This window comes from Augochlora pura, chromosome 2, assembly GCF_028453695.1.
Source record: "Augochlora pura isolate Apur16 chromosome 2, APUR_v2.2.1, whole genome shotgun sequence".
Classification (NCBI taxonomy): Eukaryota; Metazoa; Arthropoda; class Insecta; order Hymenoptera; family Halictidae; genus Augochlora; species Augochlora pura.
The window spans coordinates 267,848-281,606 of record NC_135773.1 but is presented as its reverse complement, the minus strand read 5'-3'; the positions used below and the strand labels follow the sequence as shown (position 1 = coordinate 281,606).

Here is a 13,759-nt window from a genome sequence, read left to right as displayed (position 1 = left end):
TCTTTATCTATCCGCATGCAGAAATGTAAATCAAATTTGAACTACGCACACACATAAAAAATGTATTATATAGATTTATTTCGAATGATAACGTACAATTATTTATTATCTTTTTCTTTTAAAATGATGTGCATACGTAACAAATACACGTGGCTAATTGCAAGCAGTGACAGCTACACAGTGCAAATGCAGCTGTTTCATGCGTGCAAATGTAAGTAAGTCTGACGTATCGCATAAACACACGTTAACGTTACGTGTCTTTTGTCGTCTCGAATGAATTGCGTGGACTCTATTTAGAATGGAATACGTATGAATTACAATATTCAAAAAATCGAGACAAAGGCAGATATGGAAGGACACGATGAAGATGATTTAGAGGATTTGAATTCAACTGTTTGTACTCTTCCGCCAAATGTACAGAATGTCATTGAACAGGTTAGGATTTCCACAAAGCTAGCGGATTGTTTACAACTGTCACGTCAATGAAGCATTACGTATTCTCTTATCTTTATCGGTCACAATGCTTTCACTATCATTTTTTATCTGCATTGTTCGAGTAAAATTTAACTGGATACACAATCACGGTCCATCGTAATTTAAAGAACGTGACAACTCCTTACTACTGTGCATTCAATACTTCTCAAATTTATGTTTACAATTTATTCTAGACATATATATGTTTATTTTATAATGTTAGGTTCTACCCAGTACTGATCCGTTGGACCAACCAAACTTCAATGCTGTGGACTACATAAATTCGCTATTTCCAACAGAACAGTCTCTATCTAACATAGACGATGTACTGAACTACATGGAATCCAAGACACGTACTATCGATAAGGAGATACGGTCTGTGGTACGTGGTCAAACAAACGTGGGACAAGATGGAAGAGCCGCATTGGAGGATGCTCAAAAAGTCATAAAACAACTGTTTGTACATATCAAAGACATAAAAGATAAAGCAGAACAATCTGAGGAGGTGGTTAAGGAAATAACAAGGGATATTAAACAAATGGACTTTGCCAAAAGAAACCTCACTGCCTCTATTACTGCTCTGAATCATTTGCATATGCTTGTAGAAGGTGTAGATTCTTTAAAGTATAGTATCTTGATTTCTATCATAGACATTTATCATATTTATTATAACTGGACAAATTAAATATTACATTGTACATTTATTTCCCTAGGGCGTTAACAGAAAAGAAACAATATGGTGAAATCATTTTGCCTTTGCAAGCTGTAATGGAAGTAATGCAACATTTTAATAGCTACATGGATATACCACAAGTAAAACAATTGTCTGATGCAGTACGTAATATTTCAGTTGTAAATTCTCATTCAGGAATCACTGAATGTTTTGTTAATTGATCTTTTACTTACAGGTACGTCAAATCCAAGTTGAATTGGCCCAACAAATTACAGCAGACTTCAAGCAAGCATTCTCCGGTCAGAATCCAAAATATTTCAATCAGTTGACAGAAGGTTGTTTGGTATTGTCCATATTAGATCCTAAAGTGAAGTATGTATAATTAGTTATAGTTATGACTGTTGAACGAGTTTGAAAACGACTGTCGTAATTTGCTATTTTTTACAAGGAAGGATCTGCTCACCTGGTTCGTAGGTATACAATTACAAGAATATGCACATTTGTTCGAGGAAAATCAAGACTTTGCGTGGCTCGATAAAATCGATCGGCGATATGCGTGGATTAAGAAGCACCTGCTCGACTTTGAATCGAAATTCGGAACTATCTTTCCACAGGACTGGGAAATCTCAGAACGAATTGCTGTACAATTTTGCAACGTTACGCGTGAAGATCTGACTAAATTAATGCACAAAAGACGTTCAGAAATAGACGTCAAACTATTGTTGTATGCAATCCAAAGGACTAGTAATTTTGAGACATTGTTATCAAAAAGATTTAGTGGCATCACTTTGGAGAATACGGAAACGTCAGTTAAAAAATCTGGTAACGCTGATGCCACTGAGAAAGTATCCACTAATCCGTTTGAAGTAAATGAACAGGTGCAGAATGAAAAACCAAAGCCATCACCATTTGCCAATCTTATTGGGACATGTTTTGAGCCGTATCTAAGTATTTACATAGAAAGCTTGGATCGCAATCTAGCAGATTTAATGGAAAAATTTGTGTCAGATTCGAAAACGCAACCACCTGGTGGTAAAGAATTCGATGGTATTGAAGGACCTAGTAGCGTTTTATCCTCTTGCGCGGATTTATTTGTGTTTTATAAAAAATGCATGTTACAATGCACACAACTCAGTACTGGCTTGATTATGTTGAGTCTGGCTGAAACGTTTCAAAAATATTTGCGAGAATATGCTGTTAAAGTACTTCAAAGTAATTTGCCGAAGTAAGTAACGTACATACCGGAAATAATGTTAAAAACTATCATTCGTTGGAGTTTGAGATAGTGTAAAATCTGTTGCAGAATCGGAGGTAGCGCAGGACTTGCCACAAGTATGAGTAGCATTACTCGTGATTTCCGAGATCTCTCAACATCTGGCTTTATACAAAATTTCCAAAGCTTTCTGAAGGAAGGTGAAACAACTAGATTCAGTAAAGAAGAACAATCACGTATATGTTGGTAAGATTTTCTTCGTTGATCTTATTGTCACTAGACAAACAAATAAAAGTACACATGTAATCTATAAGTATATGTTACAGTGTATTAACAACGGCTGAATATTGCTCAGAAACAACCAAACAATTGGAAGAAAAATTACGAGAAAAGACGGATAAATGTTACGCTGAAAAAATTAATCTGTCTCAAGAACAGGATATTTTTCACGGGTTTGTATTCCATATTATTCACAGAGTGTTCATCGATTTTTTTTCATTAAAACTTTGATAACTTTTTCAGTGTAATATCAAATTGTATTCAGCTGTTAGTTCAAGATCTAGAGTCTGCATGTGAATCTGCATTGACTGCAATGACGAAGGTACGCAAATTATATGATCGTATTCTATTCTATATTTCCAATATTTATTATTTTAGGTTCAATGGAGTACGATAGAAGTTGTCGGCGATCAGAGTAATTATGTTAATACTATTGTGACTCACCTTCGACAAACAATACCTACTATCAGAGATAGATTGTCCGCATGCAGAAAATATTTTACTTATCTCTGTGTAAATTTTGCGAGGTAACATACATTTAATTTTTGTTAAAATTATATTAATAAATTAACGACCTTCCTATTTGTCTGTAGCTCATTTATCGTGAAGTTAGTACAACAATTGTATAAATGTAAACCTTTAAACACTATGGGTGCTGAACAATTGTTGCTTGATGTAATCGTGTTGAAAACTGCTCTCTTGGATCTTCCAACAACGGGGTATCAAGATCAGAGAAAACCACCCGCGGCATATACCAAGGTAACATCCGTCATGATCCGTATATGTCTATCGGTATATTAATGTGTTTCTTACGATGATCAGGTAGTAATAAAGGGTATGGCAAGTGCCGAAATGATTCTAAAAATTGTGATGTCACCAATTGAATCTCCAAAAGACTTTGTAAAACAATGTAGATTGCGTTTTCCGGATCTAGAAGCTCAAGAATTTAAGAAAATCCTGGATATGAAAGTAAATAATATTCTAATATAAATATTCTAAATAAGACTCTCTTGTAATTTGTATTTAACATATCGTGATTCTAAATGATTTGCAGGGTTTGAAAAAAACAGAGCAAGCTGTTTTAGTTGAACAATTCAAGCAACCAGAAAATGCAGCCAATTCGCATGATACGAAGGGTCATACTATTCAGGATAGCCCAGAACATGAAGCCGGGCGAATAAAGAAATTAGAAAAATTAATAAAGAAAAGAATATGAACATTTTTTAGTAGTAAATCTTATATATTCTTATATAATCTTATAAAATTGAAATACTTGTTAAGTATTGTATACCTTACAATCTACTCTTATTAAAATTCTTTAAAGGTCATGTGCCATTTAGAACACAGAAGATGTTTTTTTTATTCTTTATTGTTTTACATTGTAAACAAAACCCGATAAACAGGATGACGTTAACCCTGTTTTTGCGCGAGTTCTTTCGCCTTAGCCTTCTCTAACTTAGCTATCCTAGCAGAAGATTTGCTGCCCAAAAGACCACCACCCCAATGACGTCTGATTTCATCGTATCTATCATTGAAGTTTACCTTTACAACTTCAACCAACTTGGCAAAGTTGGCCCTGTCACCAGAATCCACCTGTGAGAATAAACAACACATTAAAGGAAACGTAGAAGCTATTATAAAACAGTGGTATTGGTGAAAGGATATCAGCTAGACATTTTAGAAATATATCACGAGTGATCATTGGATTGGCTCTATTTCTGTTCATCATTTGTAGTCCAAGTGCACTAACAAAACAAAAATAGTTTTCGGCAATGTAATTCTTATAATTTTTCTTACCTGTGTAATCGCAACGGTGGCACAGGTTTTGCGTCTAACAAGACGTCCTAAACGAGCTTTACCCTTTATTATGCAGTAAGGTACACCCATTTTACGGCAAAGGGCTGGCAGAAAGAGAACAATCTATAAAAAAAAAGAGTATGTTATAAATCGTACAATAAACTGCAAGTATTACAGAATTACTTATATATTTTACTCAGGATGTCATTTATCATCCTTCGAATAATATCAAATATATTCTCAGGTGAAGAAATTCAGGTAACATCATTGTTAAAAACAAAATAAATAGTAAATTATAATGATTAAAAAAAAGGAGAAATATTTACCTCAATTGGATCCACGTCATGTGCAATCACAACAAGTTGGGCTTTCTTCTGTTCAACAAGCGTAGTAACCGTGTTTGTCCCACTACGCAACACATTAGGTCTCTTTGTCGGCACATCTTCCTTCTTGGCAACTTTTTGTTCTGCTCTAGCTTTCAGTCTCATTTTCTTCATTGCTGCAGATTCAGGTCTGTATTTCTCCATCATTTTGAATAACTGTGTCGCTGTAATAATTAGAACAAGTTAGTTGTTATTTTCGGTTAATTTAATTTCAATTAACTATCCTTCAATTACAAACCGGTTTGTTTGTCCAATGTTTGTGTGAACTGGTTGATTGGTGGAGGTACCTTCAACCTCTTTTGAAGCACAGCCCTTTGACGCTGGATACGAATGTATTTCGGCCATTTTACAAACCGACTAAGATCACGAGCAGGTTGAATATCCTGTCCTAAGTATCGAATTTTGTTCAATAGTACATTGTTTTTTGTTTATTAACAGCACGTGTAGAGCCAGGTTATCTCACCAATTCCGAAATTTCGGGTGCGTTTCTCGAAGAGGGGATTAGTCTGTTTCTTGGGTTCAACTTTCTTCACCGCCAGTGGGGCAGCTGCCACCTTCTTCCCCACCTTCTTCTTCGGCTATATAATAACAAAAAGATTTGTTTTTAAAACGTAACCAAAACCGATTAAAACGAGTCTGATATCCGTGAATAACACGGTACAGGTTAGCAATGTTACGGTCAAATGGTACAAATTCAAACGATACCGTTTCGTACGTAGTTTAATATTGTGATAGTTTCGAAATCTAAAAAATAATCGAATCCAGAAAAATTTACACAATCGGTGAGCAACTATAAGTAGAAAACAATGAAAACATATTCATCCTGTGCAGTCAAAACATGCCTTACTGTAACCACTTCAATTTGCAATAATAACATGTCTTAGCATGGAAATACTACTCGTATCCGGAAATGTAATAAATTTACCTTCTTTTGGACCATTGCTTTCAATAAAAACCTAACGGATCCTTTATATCACAATAGATATAAAAGTCTGTTGTTCGTTTAACACGACGCGAAGTTCAAGCGCCGAGAACGTAAAGAACGATTTTTCCTGTAGCGCCACCCAAAGCGATAGCAGCGCCACTTGACAAACACCATCATGGACTATGTAATTGTTCCTAGATAAGAAATGTGACAATTCGTTTCTTATACGAAGTCATCTACCGAACGATTTTGTTAATAGAATCATTCGAAAATGTTGTTCCCACATGAAACGATCACTCGAAACACTTGAGAACAATCGTGTTTCGATTACTTTGATTTTATCATGAATCAGTTTCAAAATGTTTGATTTCTGTATTGCAGTAATGGGACATGCCTTTGCACGCTTTTCTTACTCCCTAAGCTGGCGCGCACATTTCCACCATTTTTTACTGCGCATCCAATCTGTAGCGAATCCTGCCTTAGCAACGAATCGTTAGCCAAACGGAGTAAAGAAAATTTTTACATCGACCTTCGGGAACGGATCAAACTGTGGTCTGGAGATGCGCAGGTGTATATTGGCTTTATGAATTTCAATAATCAACGACAGCACGTTGAAAATGTTCAGAGCACGCATGCGCCAGTTGGCTCAAGCTCAGGATTCAGGAGAGAGTGGGAAAGAGCAGGGTCCGCGCTTCTGCGCGTGCGACCTACGCGCCTCCAACTCTAGTTCCAGTTTAGACGATTTTCTGACGAGGGGCACATAGCATCGCGTAGCATCCGAGCTACGTCAGTGTTTCGTAGTGTGTCGACGATCCGTCTGCAGTACGTTTCTGTCATGAACCTTGCTATCCAGTATTCTAATGATCTTTGTTCGTTGGTGTGCTCGTGACGGTATGTGATCTGGCTGGTTAGCGATCGCCGACTTATCGCAGTATTTCCTTCCGTCCATTCGTCGATTCCGAGAAGCTTCACGTTTTCTATTAGAACGTACGTTTAGAAACGTTAGCTACAGGTAACAACAGCATGCCAAGGGTGCTCTTATTCATTTCCTTCGAATGTTAATTGTACTTGAAATGCATCCAGTCAGCTCTCTCTGGAATCTATCGAGGGTTCGATAGGGTGCCCGGTAGAGTTGTTTGCATTGCACGTTGGAGCCGTCATCCGGCATTCTGTTTCTGTTAGCGCTTTCCGACAAAAACTTGACAAACTACACACTTACATTTCATTCAATTTATATTTAATTACCCGCATAGACATTCTAACTTAAAGTTTCTAACGCGAGCGAAGCGTCGTTATCGGATACAATCTTAAAAATAATTTTATATCGCATTCGCGATTGATACGAGCGATGGTGAATTGTAACAAGTATCACCTGGATCAACATTTAATAATAGGAAGCTTTTCCGATACGTATGAACAGCAATTTACGATAATATTGCACTCTAAATCTTACGCTGGTCGTAATTTTGCTCCATGGATCGCCGCCTCGTAAAGCATTAAATTCGTTTCATTCGTACCACTGAATTTATATGAACATGATATTTCTGCTTTGGAAGTGATATTACTTCGCAACGAGTGAACAATATTATCGATCCTAGGTAGAGTGTCGATCACTGGAAATGACGATCCGGAAAATTTGTTGCATCGGTGCTGGATACGTGGGCGGTCCTACATGCAGTGTTATTGCATTGAAGTGTCCGGAAATCCAAGTGACCGTCGTGGACAAAAGCAAAGAAAGAATCGGTCAATGGAATTCGGACAAGCTGCCGATTTACGAGCCCGGCTTGGACGGGGTGGTCAGAATTTGCCGCGGGAAGAATTTATTTTTTTCCACTGACATGCAGACAGCCATCAAAGAAGCCGACCTAATATTTATTTCCGTGAACACACCGACGAAAATGTTCGGCAACGGGAAAGGAAGAGCGGCCGATTTGAAGTATGTCGAGAGCGCGGCCAGGATGATCGCAGAAATTGCGACCGGGGACAAAATTGTTGTCGAGAAGAGTACCGTGCCGGTTAGAGCAGCGGAGAGCATTATGAACATTCTGCGTGCCAATCATAAACCGGGCGTTTCGTATCAGGTAATGTTACAACGATATTGTATTCAAAATTCTGACTCGATGCGTGACGCGGTGCAGCCACGCGACTTCCGTGCGGGTCACCAACATCAATCAGATACATTTGCGCGTTTTCTTATAGCTGAAACAAAAATCCGGGATGTTATTTTATAGTTTAATATTTCATATCCCCATATCCGTATACGTATACTTTTAAAATGTAGGGGCATTTTTTCGTATTTTCTCACAGACTGCATGGCGCGTCCCATTGACTTTTTTTAGAGCGGTCTATTATAAACAATCGACCCTCGAAGCTGATACGGTCATGAGCGTTCAAGATATGTGTTTCCCAAATTGGATTTATGGGAAAAACGGGCTGATTAAGATGACTTCCAAATAACTGAAAAATGCGATATGCAAAAGAAATTCTAATGAAAGTTTTATATTCGTCAATATTCTTTTTATAATTGCTTAATCATGTTTTGCTGTGTCTGATGTCGTTTGTTACACTGTTCAATGCATAATATATTTTTACTAGGCAGGTATGAAAAATATCGAATGAATTATGAAAATTAAAAGAGAACAAACATATTTTTATCGAATGTTTCTTAATTATGTTTGCTCTTTAAAATGCAACCGCACGACTGAATGATTTTTGATGGCTCGTTATACCGTGCGATAAGAAAGTCTGAGACTGGCGAGAACAAACACAGAATGAAGTTCATTTTCACGATTGGGAATTATTAAGAAAAGAACAAGTGATTCATAGAATACGAGAAAATGATACATTTATTATCGAATTGCGCGCAAGATTCTAAGCAGAAGTAAATTAAACAAATTTAACTAGAGTAAATAGCCAAGAGAAAAGTATCTCACATTTTTAAAGGAATATGATGTAGTTTCTATCTTTGTATATATTATGTATATTTAAGAGGAATTACTAAATTTGTACTTTTAAACAATGAATTATTTTATTACTATCGATGCGAGATATTCAAATATTTAACTTAACGGTTTCATCGATTAATGGTTAAACGTTTTAAGGCTAAATCGACTGCCGAAAGCGAGTACGTTGTCCTTCTTTCTGTCATTTGCCAGTGACCGAGAAACGGTTAAGCAATTATCTGACTAGAGAAGGTATAGTGGTGCTATAATAATTTAAAACGGTTTTAGAGTCGTACGATAATAACAAACTCCAAAATGACGTTAGAATATTTCGGAATCCGGAAAAAAATTTGTGTCAACGATCGCTGAAAATTATTACCGTTTATTTCTCTTTTAAAAGCCCTGATTACTCAGACAAAAGAACAGAAAGTTTCCTCCTGCTTCTATGATATCTTAAAAGCTGAACTTAAATTTTCTACACGTGTCTACCGCCCGCTTATCAGAACGATAAAAGCGCCAACAACATTTTCTTTGCAATGTTAAATGAAATCCAAACAATTTGAAACAAAGTCGACGCGATATCATTTAACGTCGTTAGCGTCTATTACACTTTCCTCTTTGATCATTTGTGCCTAAAACAATTTTCATTTTACAATTCTTGGAAAATCATCGATATTTAAGCTGTTGTAGGGTAGCCTTTTGAAATAGCATTCAACCAATTTCGGCATAAATACGTAAAATCCACAGTGTCTGAACACGTTCTCGCGTTCAAGTTTGAATACCTTAGTATCTCTTGTAGCAAAGTTCGGGTTGCAACGAGTGCTCCGAGTGCTTGGGTGCTCGGCACCCGGTTTAGCAAGGGCTCCAGTTCGCACCTGTTGAATTAACAGGTCGTCCGAGGTGTCTCTGGCATCCCGGGGCCGGGGGCTGGGGGCCGGGGCCGCGCGATCATGACCCTTTTTTTCTCTCTTTCCGGCCGCGTTTTTACATTTATCACGCGTCGCTTGATATCATCCGCCCGTGCCAAGTGGAATGCGTGGTTGCGACGACCTATGTAACATAGACAGAGAAAAACGTCACACTCCCTGTTTCCAGATCCTGTCGAATCCAGAGTTCCTGGCGGAAGGAACTGCGATCGAGGACCTGTTGAACGCAGATCGGGTTTTGATTGGCGGCGAGGATTCAATCGAAGGTCACGCAGCCATGGAGGAGTTGTGCAAGGTGTACGAGCATTGGATTCCACGGAAAAACATCCTTACGACGAATACGTGGAGCTCGGAGCTATCGAAGCTGGTGAGCGAGCTTGTTTTCCGAGAATTCTGTAAACACGTGCAAGTCGATAGATTCCGAGGTCTACTTAACTCGAAAACCAAAAGTCAACACAGACGTGTTTCGAAACTCTGTTCGTACCGTTCGAAAACAGTTTTTAGCTGCATGCTAATTTATAAATGTATAATCCGTGTCCAAAAAGAAACTCGTTGCTTGGATTAGATTTTAACGATGAAAATAAGTGCGCTGAATATGGCAAGCATATGCGCGTAAATCAAAAACGAAATAATTAATTTCGTTTTCCGTCGATTTACACACGTGTGCTCCCATATTGATTATATGTATGTACAGAATTGTCTGCCGTCTGTTCGTCCCAAATTTCAAACACGTTTCGCAACGTTTCGTAGAACTTTATCTTCGAGCCAATGTTTGCTAATTTTCCACGCGTTAACGTCAAACGGTCTTGCGCAATCAGGTAAGAATTTAATTACTGATTTTAGGCCGCCAATGCCTTTTTGGCGCAGCGCATATCCAGCATAAATTCGCTGTCGGCTGTGTGCGAAGCGACCGGCGCTGATGTCTCGGAGGTGGCACGGGCGGTTGGCCTTGACTCCCGAATAGGATCCAAGTTCCTTCATGCATCCGTAGGATTCGGCGGCTCTTGCTTTCAAAAGGACATACTAAATCTGGTGTACATATGCGAGTGCCTGAATCTGCCCGAGGTAGCCGCCTACTGGCAACAGGTCATAGACATGAATGAATATCAGAAGTCAAGGTTCTCCGCGAAAGTGATCGAATCGTTGTTCAACACCGTTACGGACAAACGGATCTCTATGCTAGGGTTTGCCTTCAAGAAGAACACCGGCGACACGCGTGAGTCACCGGCCATTCATGTCGCCAAGACCCTGCTTGACGAGGGTGCCATGCTTCACATATACGATCCCAAGGTGATTTTCTTTAATGAGCATTCACGGCATCGGGCAACCGTCGTGCAGTTGCTCGCCGATTAACCGACATTTCGTATATTATGGGAAATATTTAGTCCTAAGCTGGCTCCCTGGCCTTTCTTTTTGGGAGCTAGTTAAAAAAGAGAAAAACAGAACTTTTCAAAAATTGTTGTATAATTTGTAAACGAAATGCCTCACCTTACAGATGGTACATTACCTCTTAAGTATAATTTATTATTTTGTCTATTATTTATTTTCATATGTAGCAGCATCGTTTAAGAAATGATTTCGAGGCAAATTTTAAGACAGTCAGCTATACTAAGCCTTTTTTTGAGGAAAGATATCAGTCGTAATGGTTGTCCAAACCACCAGAATTATTTCAAGGACTATGTCGACAGCTGGAACACATCCTTACGAAAAGGATGTATTACTATTGTGATTGTAGCTGAATGCAAGGTCTCTTCTTTTTTAACACTGAATTGATTTTGAATCGGCGATGCATATTGTGAAACGTCCTTTCGTTCGTTTTCAAAGGCCGGGAACATGTTACAAACCTATTAATGTGAAGAGTGTAGAACGTTTGAAGAGGATACTCTGTAATAAATAGCGAATAATTTTCGCGTGAATGAGTATAGCAATTTCAAGGTCGGCATAAGTTCTTTAGTTGTATGATTCCGCTCGTTATAAAGCGAGTTCAAACTGTTTTATCTCTTGGAAATGAAGCAAAGTGTAAATCTATGCAGATGATCCCACGAATTCATATACACTTGCTTCGAGTGACTTCTAAAAGTTCTTCGATAGTGGATGTTGCTGTAATTTTTGTGTTTCTTCTTCTTTTGTGCAGGTAGAGGAGACTCAAATTATCGAAGATCTGACACATCCGAGCGTAACAAATGATCCCGAACACGTTAAAAAAAGGATCAATATTTACAAAGACGCTTATAGCGCTACAAAAGACACACATGCCATTGTCGTCTGCACAGAATGGGACGAATTTATAGTAAGCGATAATATTGATCGAAGAAACCTTACGAATATAATGTTTTAATCGAGTCTTACTTATTTTCTATTTCTCTTTCAGGAGCTGGATTATAAACGAATCTATTTTAATATGATGAAACCAGCATACATATTCGATGGACGAAAAATTTTAGATCACGATACCTTGCAAAAGATTGGTTTTATTGTTCAAACCATTGGGAAGCGGATTACAAAGATGGCGTTATCGAGAACGTGGGGTAGTCAAACTCAAATGTAAATGAAGCTGTGCAGAAGAATTTCACAAATTCGTTTCATCAACGATTATGCGGATGTTTTACTTTTGAAATCTAATACTCTTGTTTGCCACCGCGCAAGGAGTGTTCAAACGTGGCAGTAATTGTATAAACTATTTTTTTATTCGATACGTTTGTCAGCATTTACTACTTAGAAGATATCAAAGGTATAACATCTGCGCTTGTACCGAAGTGTTCCAGAAAAAAAATGTGCAACTGGAAGTTAATTAGTTAGTAATTTTAATAGTCAAAGGACAAATACGTTTCGTCGATGTATACGATAACGTACAGAGCGACGAGAGTTGCATTAAACGTTTGTATACACTTTTTACATGATTAGATAGTATATAGCGAATGAAGTTATTACTACTTTGACTAGAACGATACACTTTGAAGCATCGTTTGTAACTTTTTGTTTAAAATATGATGCAAGTTCTATTGCAAATTTATCATGGGCATTTACGCTGCGGAAAGAAATATTACACAAAAGAGCAAAGTAAAATTTTAAATAATTTTTTTTGTGTACAATATCGTGTACATGCCGAAAACTGAAAGATTTTAAATAACAGTACATTCCTGCAGAATCGTACTTGCCTCGAAATGTTTGCATTTCATTTATAAGATGCCGCGGTAGATAGTTCTTAGTTTTACGTGTGGCATTATTAAAATATCTTACGATCACTTGTTTGCATTTTGGAGAAAATCTCGTATAAGACTCTACGACAAAGTGCGCATCCTGTTAGATAATATTTTTACACATTTGAATGATTCCTACGAAATGGTTCCGCCATTTTTTAAAAATACGACGAAATTATTACTAAAGTAGTTCTTCCTCCACCGATGAAGAACATTTTAGTGCTTAAAGTATTATATTTTTCTTTATAAGAATAGTAATAAGTGTGAAAAGATAAAAAGGATAGCAATAATGCGATTGTTATCATTGATATGATTGTTCGTAAAAATAATTTTAAGAAAACAACGGAGGAACATACAGTTCGCAACAATTTTACAAATACTTGATTTTATCTGATATAAAATTGTTATAAACGACTTTCGAAATTTATTTCATACAATATTGTCTTTGCTTTCACGATTATATACGCATAAAATTTATAAATAAACGTTGTTTGAAATTGCGTAGACGGACAAATCTATTTCCTGCTTCTACCTACCTAGACTCACAAAAATGTTCAAACATCATTTAAAACTCCTGTTTTTAGAATTGGATCACGTTGCCTAAACCTTTTTGAATGTTAGGATTAATTGAAAAAAATTCTCAAGTAGCTTCTTTGTTAATTTTTAAATTAAAGTTTCTTTTCTTTTGGTCGTAACCCAGAATTAATCGAATAAAATGACAGTAATAAAATAGTTTCTTCGATTATTTTGCGGATATCTTAATTAGACTAAAAGCGAGCGGCTATTACATTTACTGAAAAAAGTTGTTCACAATGCTGACCTCGACAACATACTTCAAGGTCATCGAAATCAGAGGTGGCTCCCTTAAACTGCATTACGTTTATATTGTACCAATCTTTCGATTTATCGAGGCCCGACAAAGATCGTTTACGGCCCTGGCGTAGAAG

The 13,759-nt window shown here is 37.3% G+C and overlaps 3 protein-coding genes across 5 annotated transcripts; 2 read left to right on the top strand and 1 right to left on the bottom strand.

Moving 5' to 3' along the window:
- The first annotated feature begins 82 nt into the window (after window positions 1-82).
- On the top strand, window positions 83-3,988 carry Vps53 (vacuolar protein sorting 53). Its single transcript, XM_078193720.1, has 12 exons — window positions 83-435; window positions 698-1,098; window positions 1,188-1,308; window positions 1,383-1,519; window positions 1,596-2,372; window positions 2,451-2,606; window positions 2,687-2,812; window positions 2,883-2,961; window positions 3,018-3,166; window positions 3,233-3,398; window positions 3,462-3,608; window positions 3,694-3,988. Exons 1-12 carry the CDS (start codon window positions 310-312, stop codon window positions 3,853-3,855), a joined length of 2,547 nt encoding a protein of 848 aa, XP_078049846.1. The 5' UTR covers window positions 83-309; the 3' UTR covers window positions 3,856-3,988.
- Window positions 3,989-4,018: 30 nt separating this feature from the next.
- Rpl7a (ribosomal protein L7A) lies at window positions 4,019-5,901 on the bottom strand. The gene is made up of 6 exons (XM_078193731.1): window positions 5,745-5,901; window positions 5,283-5,397; window positions 5,058-5,207; window positions 4,763-4,983; window positions 4,437-4,559; window positions 4,019-4,232 (listed from the first exon to the last, which is right to left on the bottom strand). The coding sequence occupies exons 1-6, from the start codon at window positions 5,757-5,759 to the stop codon at window positions 4,050-4,052; spliced, it is 807 nt and encodes a 268-aa protein (XP_078049857.1). The 5' UTR covers window positions 5,760-5,901; the 3' UTR covers window positions 4,019-4,049.
- A 593-nt stretch (window positions 5,902-6,494) lies between these two features.
- Window positions 6,495-13,302, top strand: Sgl (UDP-glucose 6-dehydrogenase sgl). Of its 3 annotated transcripts, none has more exons than XM_078196174.1 (6): window positions 6,495-6,731; window positions 7,347-7,825; window positions 9,782-9,979; window positions 10,456-10,902; window positions 11,747-11,902; window positions 11,984-13,302. In XM_078196174.1, exons 2-6 carry the CDS (start codon window positions 7,364-7,366, stop codon window positions 12,158-12,160), a joined length of 1,440 nt encoding a protein of 479 aa, XP_078052300.1. In that variant the 5' UTR covers window positions 6,495-6,731; window positions 7,347-7,363; the 3' UTR covers window positions 12,161-13,302. The 3 variants fall into 3 exon arrangements, with proteins under 3 accessions (XP_078052300.1, XP_078052299.1, XP_078052297.1); XM_078196173.1 differs by having other exon boundaries at window positions 7,343-7,825; XM_078196171.1 differs by having other exon boundaries at window positions 6,495-6,756; window positions 7,343-7,825.
- Window positions 13,303-13,759: the final 457 nt, after the last annotated feature.

Excerpts from the sequence above, each read along its gene's own strand:
- Vps53 (XM_078193720.1), top strand. The coding sequence starts at position 310 with ATGAATTACAATATTCAAAAAATCGAGACAAAGGCAGATATGGAAGGA. Across the intron at positions 1,099-1,187 it reads GAAGGTGTAGATTCTTTAAA|GGCGTTAACAGAAAAGAAAC; the intron begins GTATAGTATCTT and ends TTATTTCCCTAG. Across the intron at positions 3,167-3,232 it reads CTCTGTGTAAATTTTGCGAG|CTCATTTATCGTGAAGTTAG; the intron begins GTAACATACATT and ends ATTTGTCTGTAG.
- Rpl7a (XM_078193731.1), bottom strand. Across the intron at positions 5,208-5,282 it reads CACCCGAAATTTCGGAATTG|GACAGGATATTCAACCTGCT; the intron begins GTGAGATAACCT and ends TTCGATACTTAG. Across the intron at positions 4,560-4,762 it reads ATGACGTGGATCCAATTGAG|ATTGTTCTCTTTCTGCCAGC; the intron begins GTAAATATTTCT and ends TTTTTTTTATAG.
- Sgl (XM_078196174.1), top strand. The coding sequence starts at position 7,364 with ATGACGATCCGGAAAATTTGTTGCATCGGTGCTGGATACGTGGGCGGT. Across the intron at positions 7,826-9,781 it reads AACCGGGCGTTTCGTATCAG|ATCCTGTCGAATCCAGAGTT; the intron begins GTAATGTTACAA and ends CCCTGTTTCCAG. Across the intron at positions 11,903-11,983 it reads CAGAATGGGACGAATTTATA|GAGCTGGATTATAAACGAAT; the intron begins GTAAGCGATAAT and ends TTTCTCTTTCAG.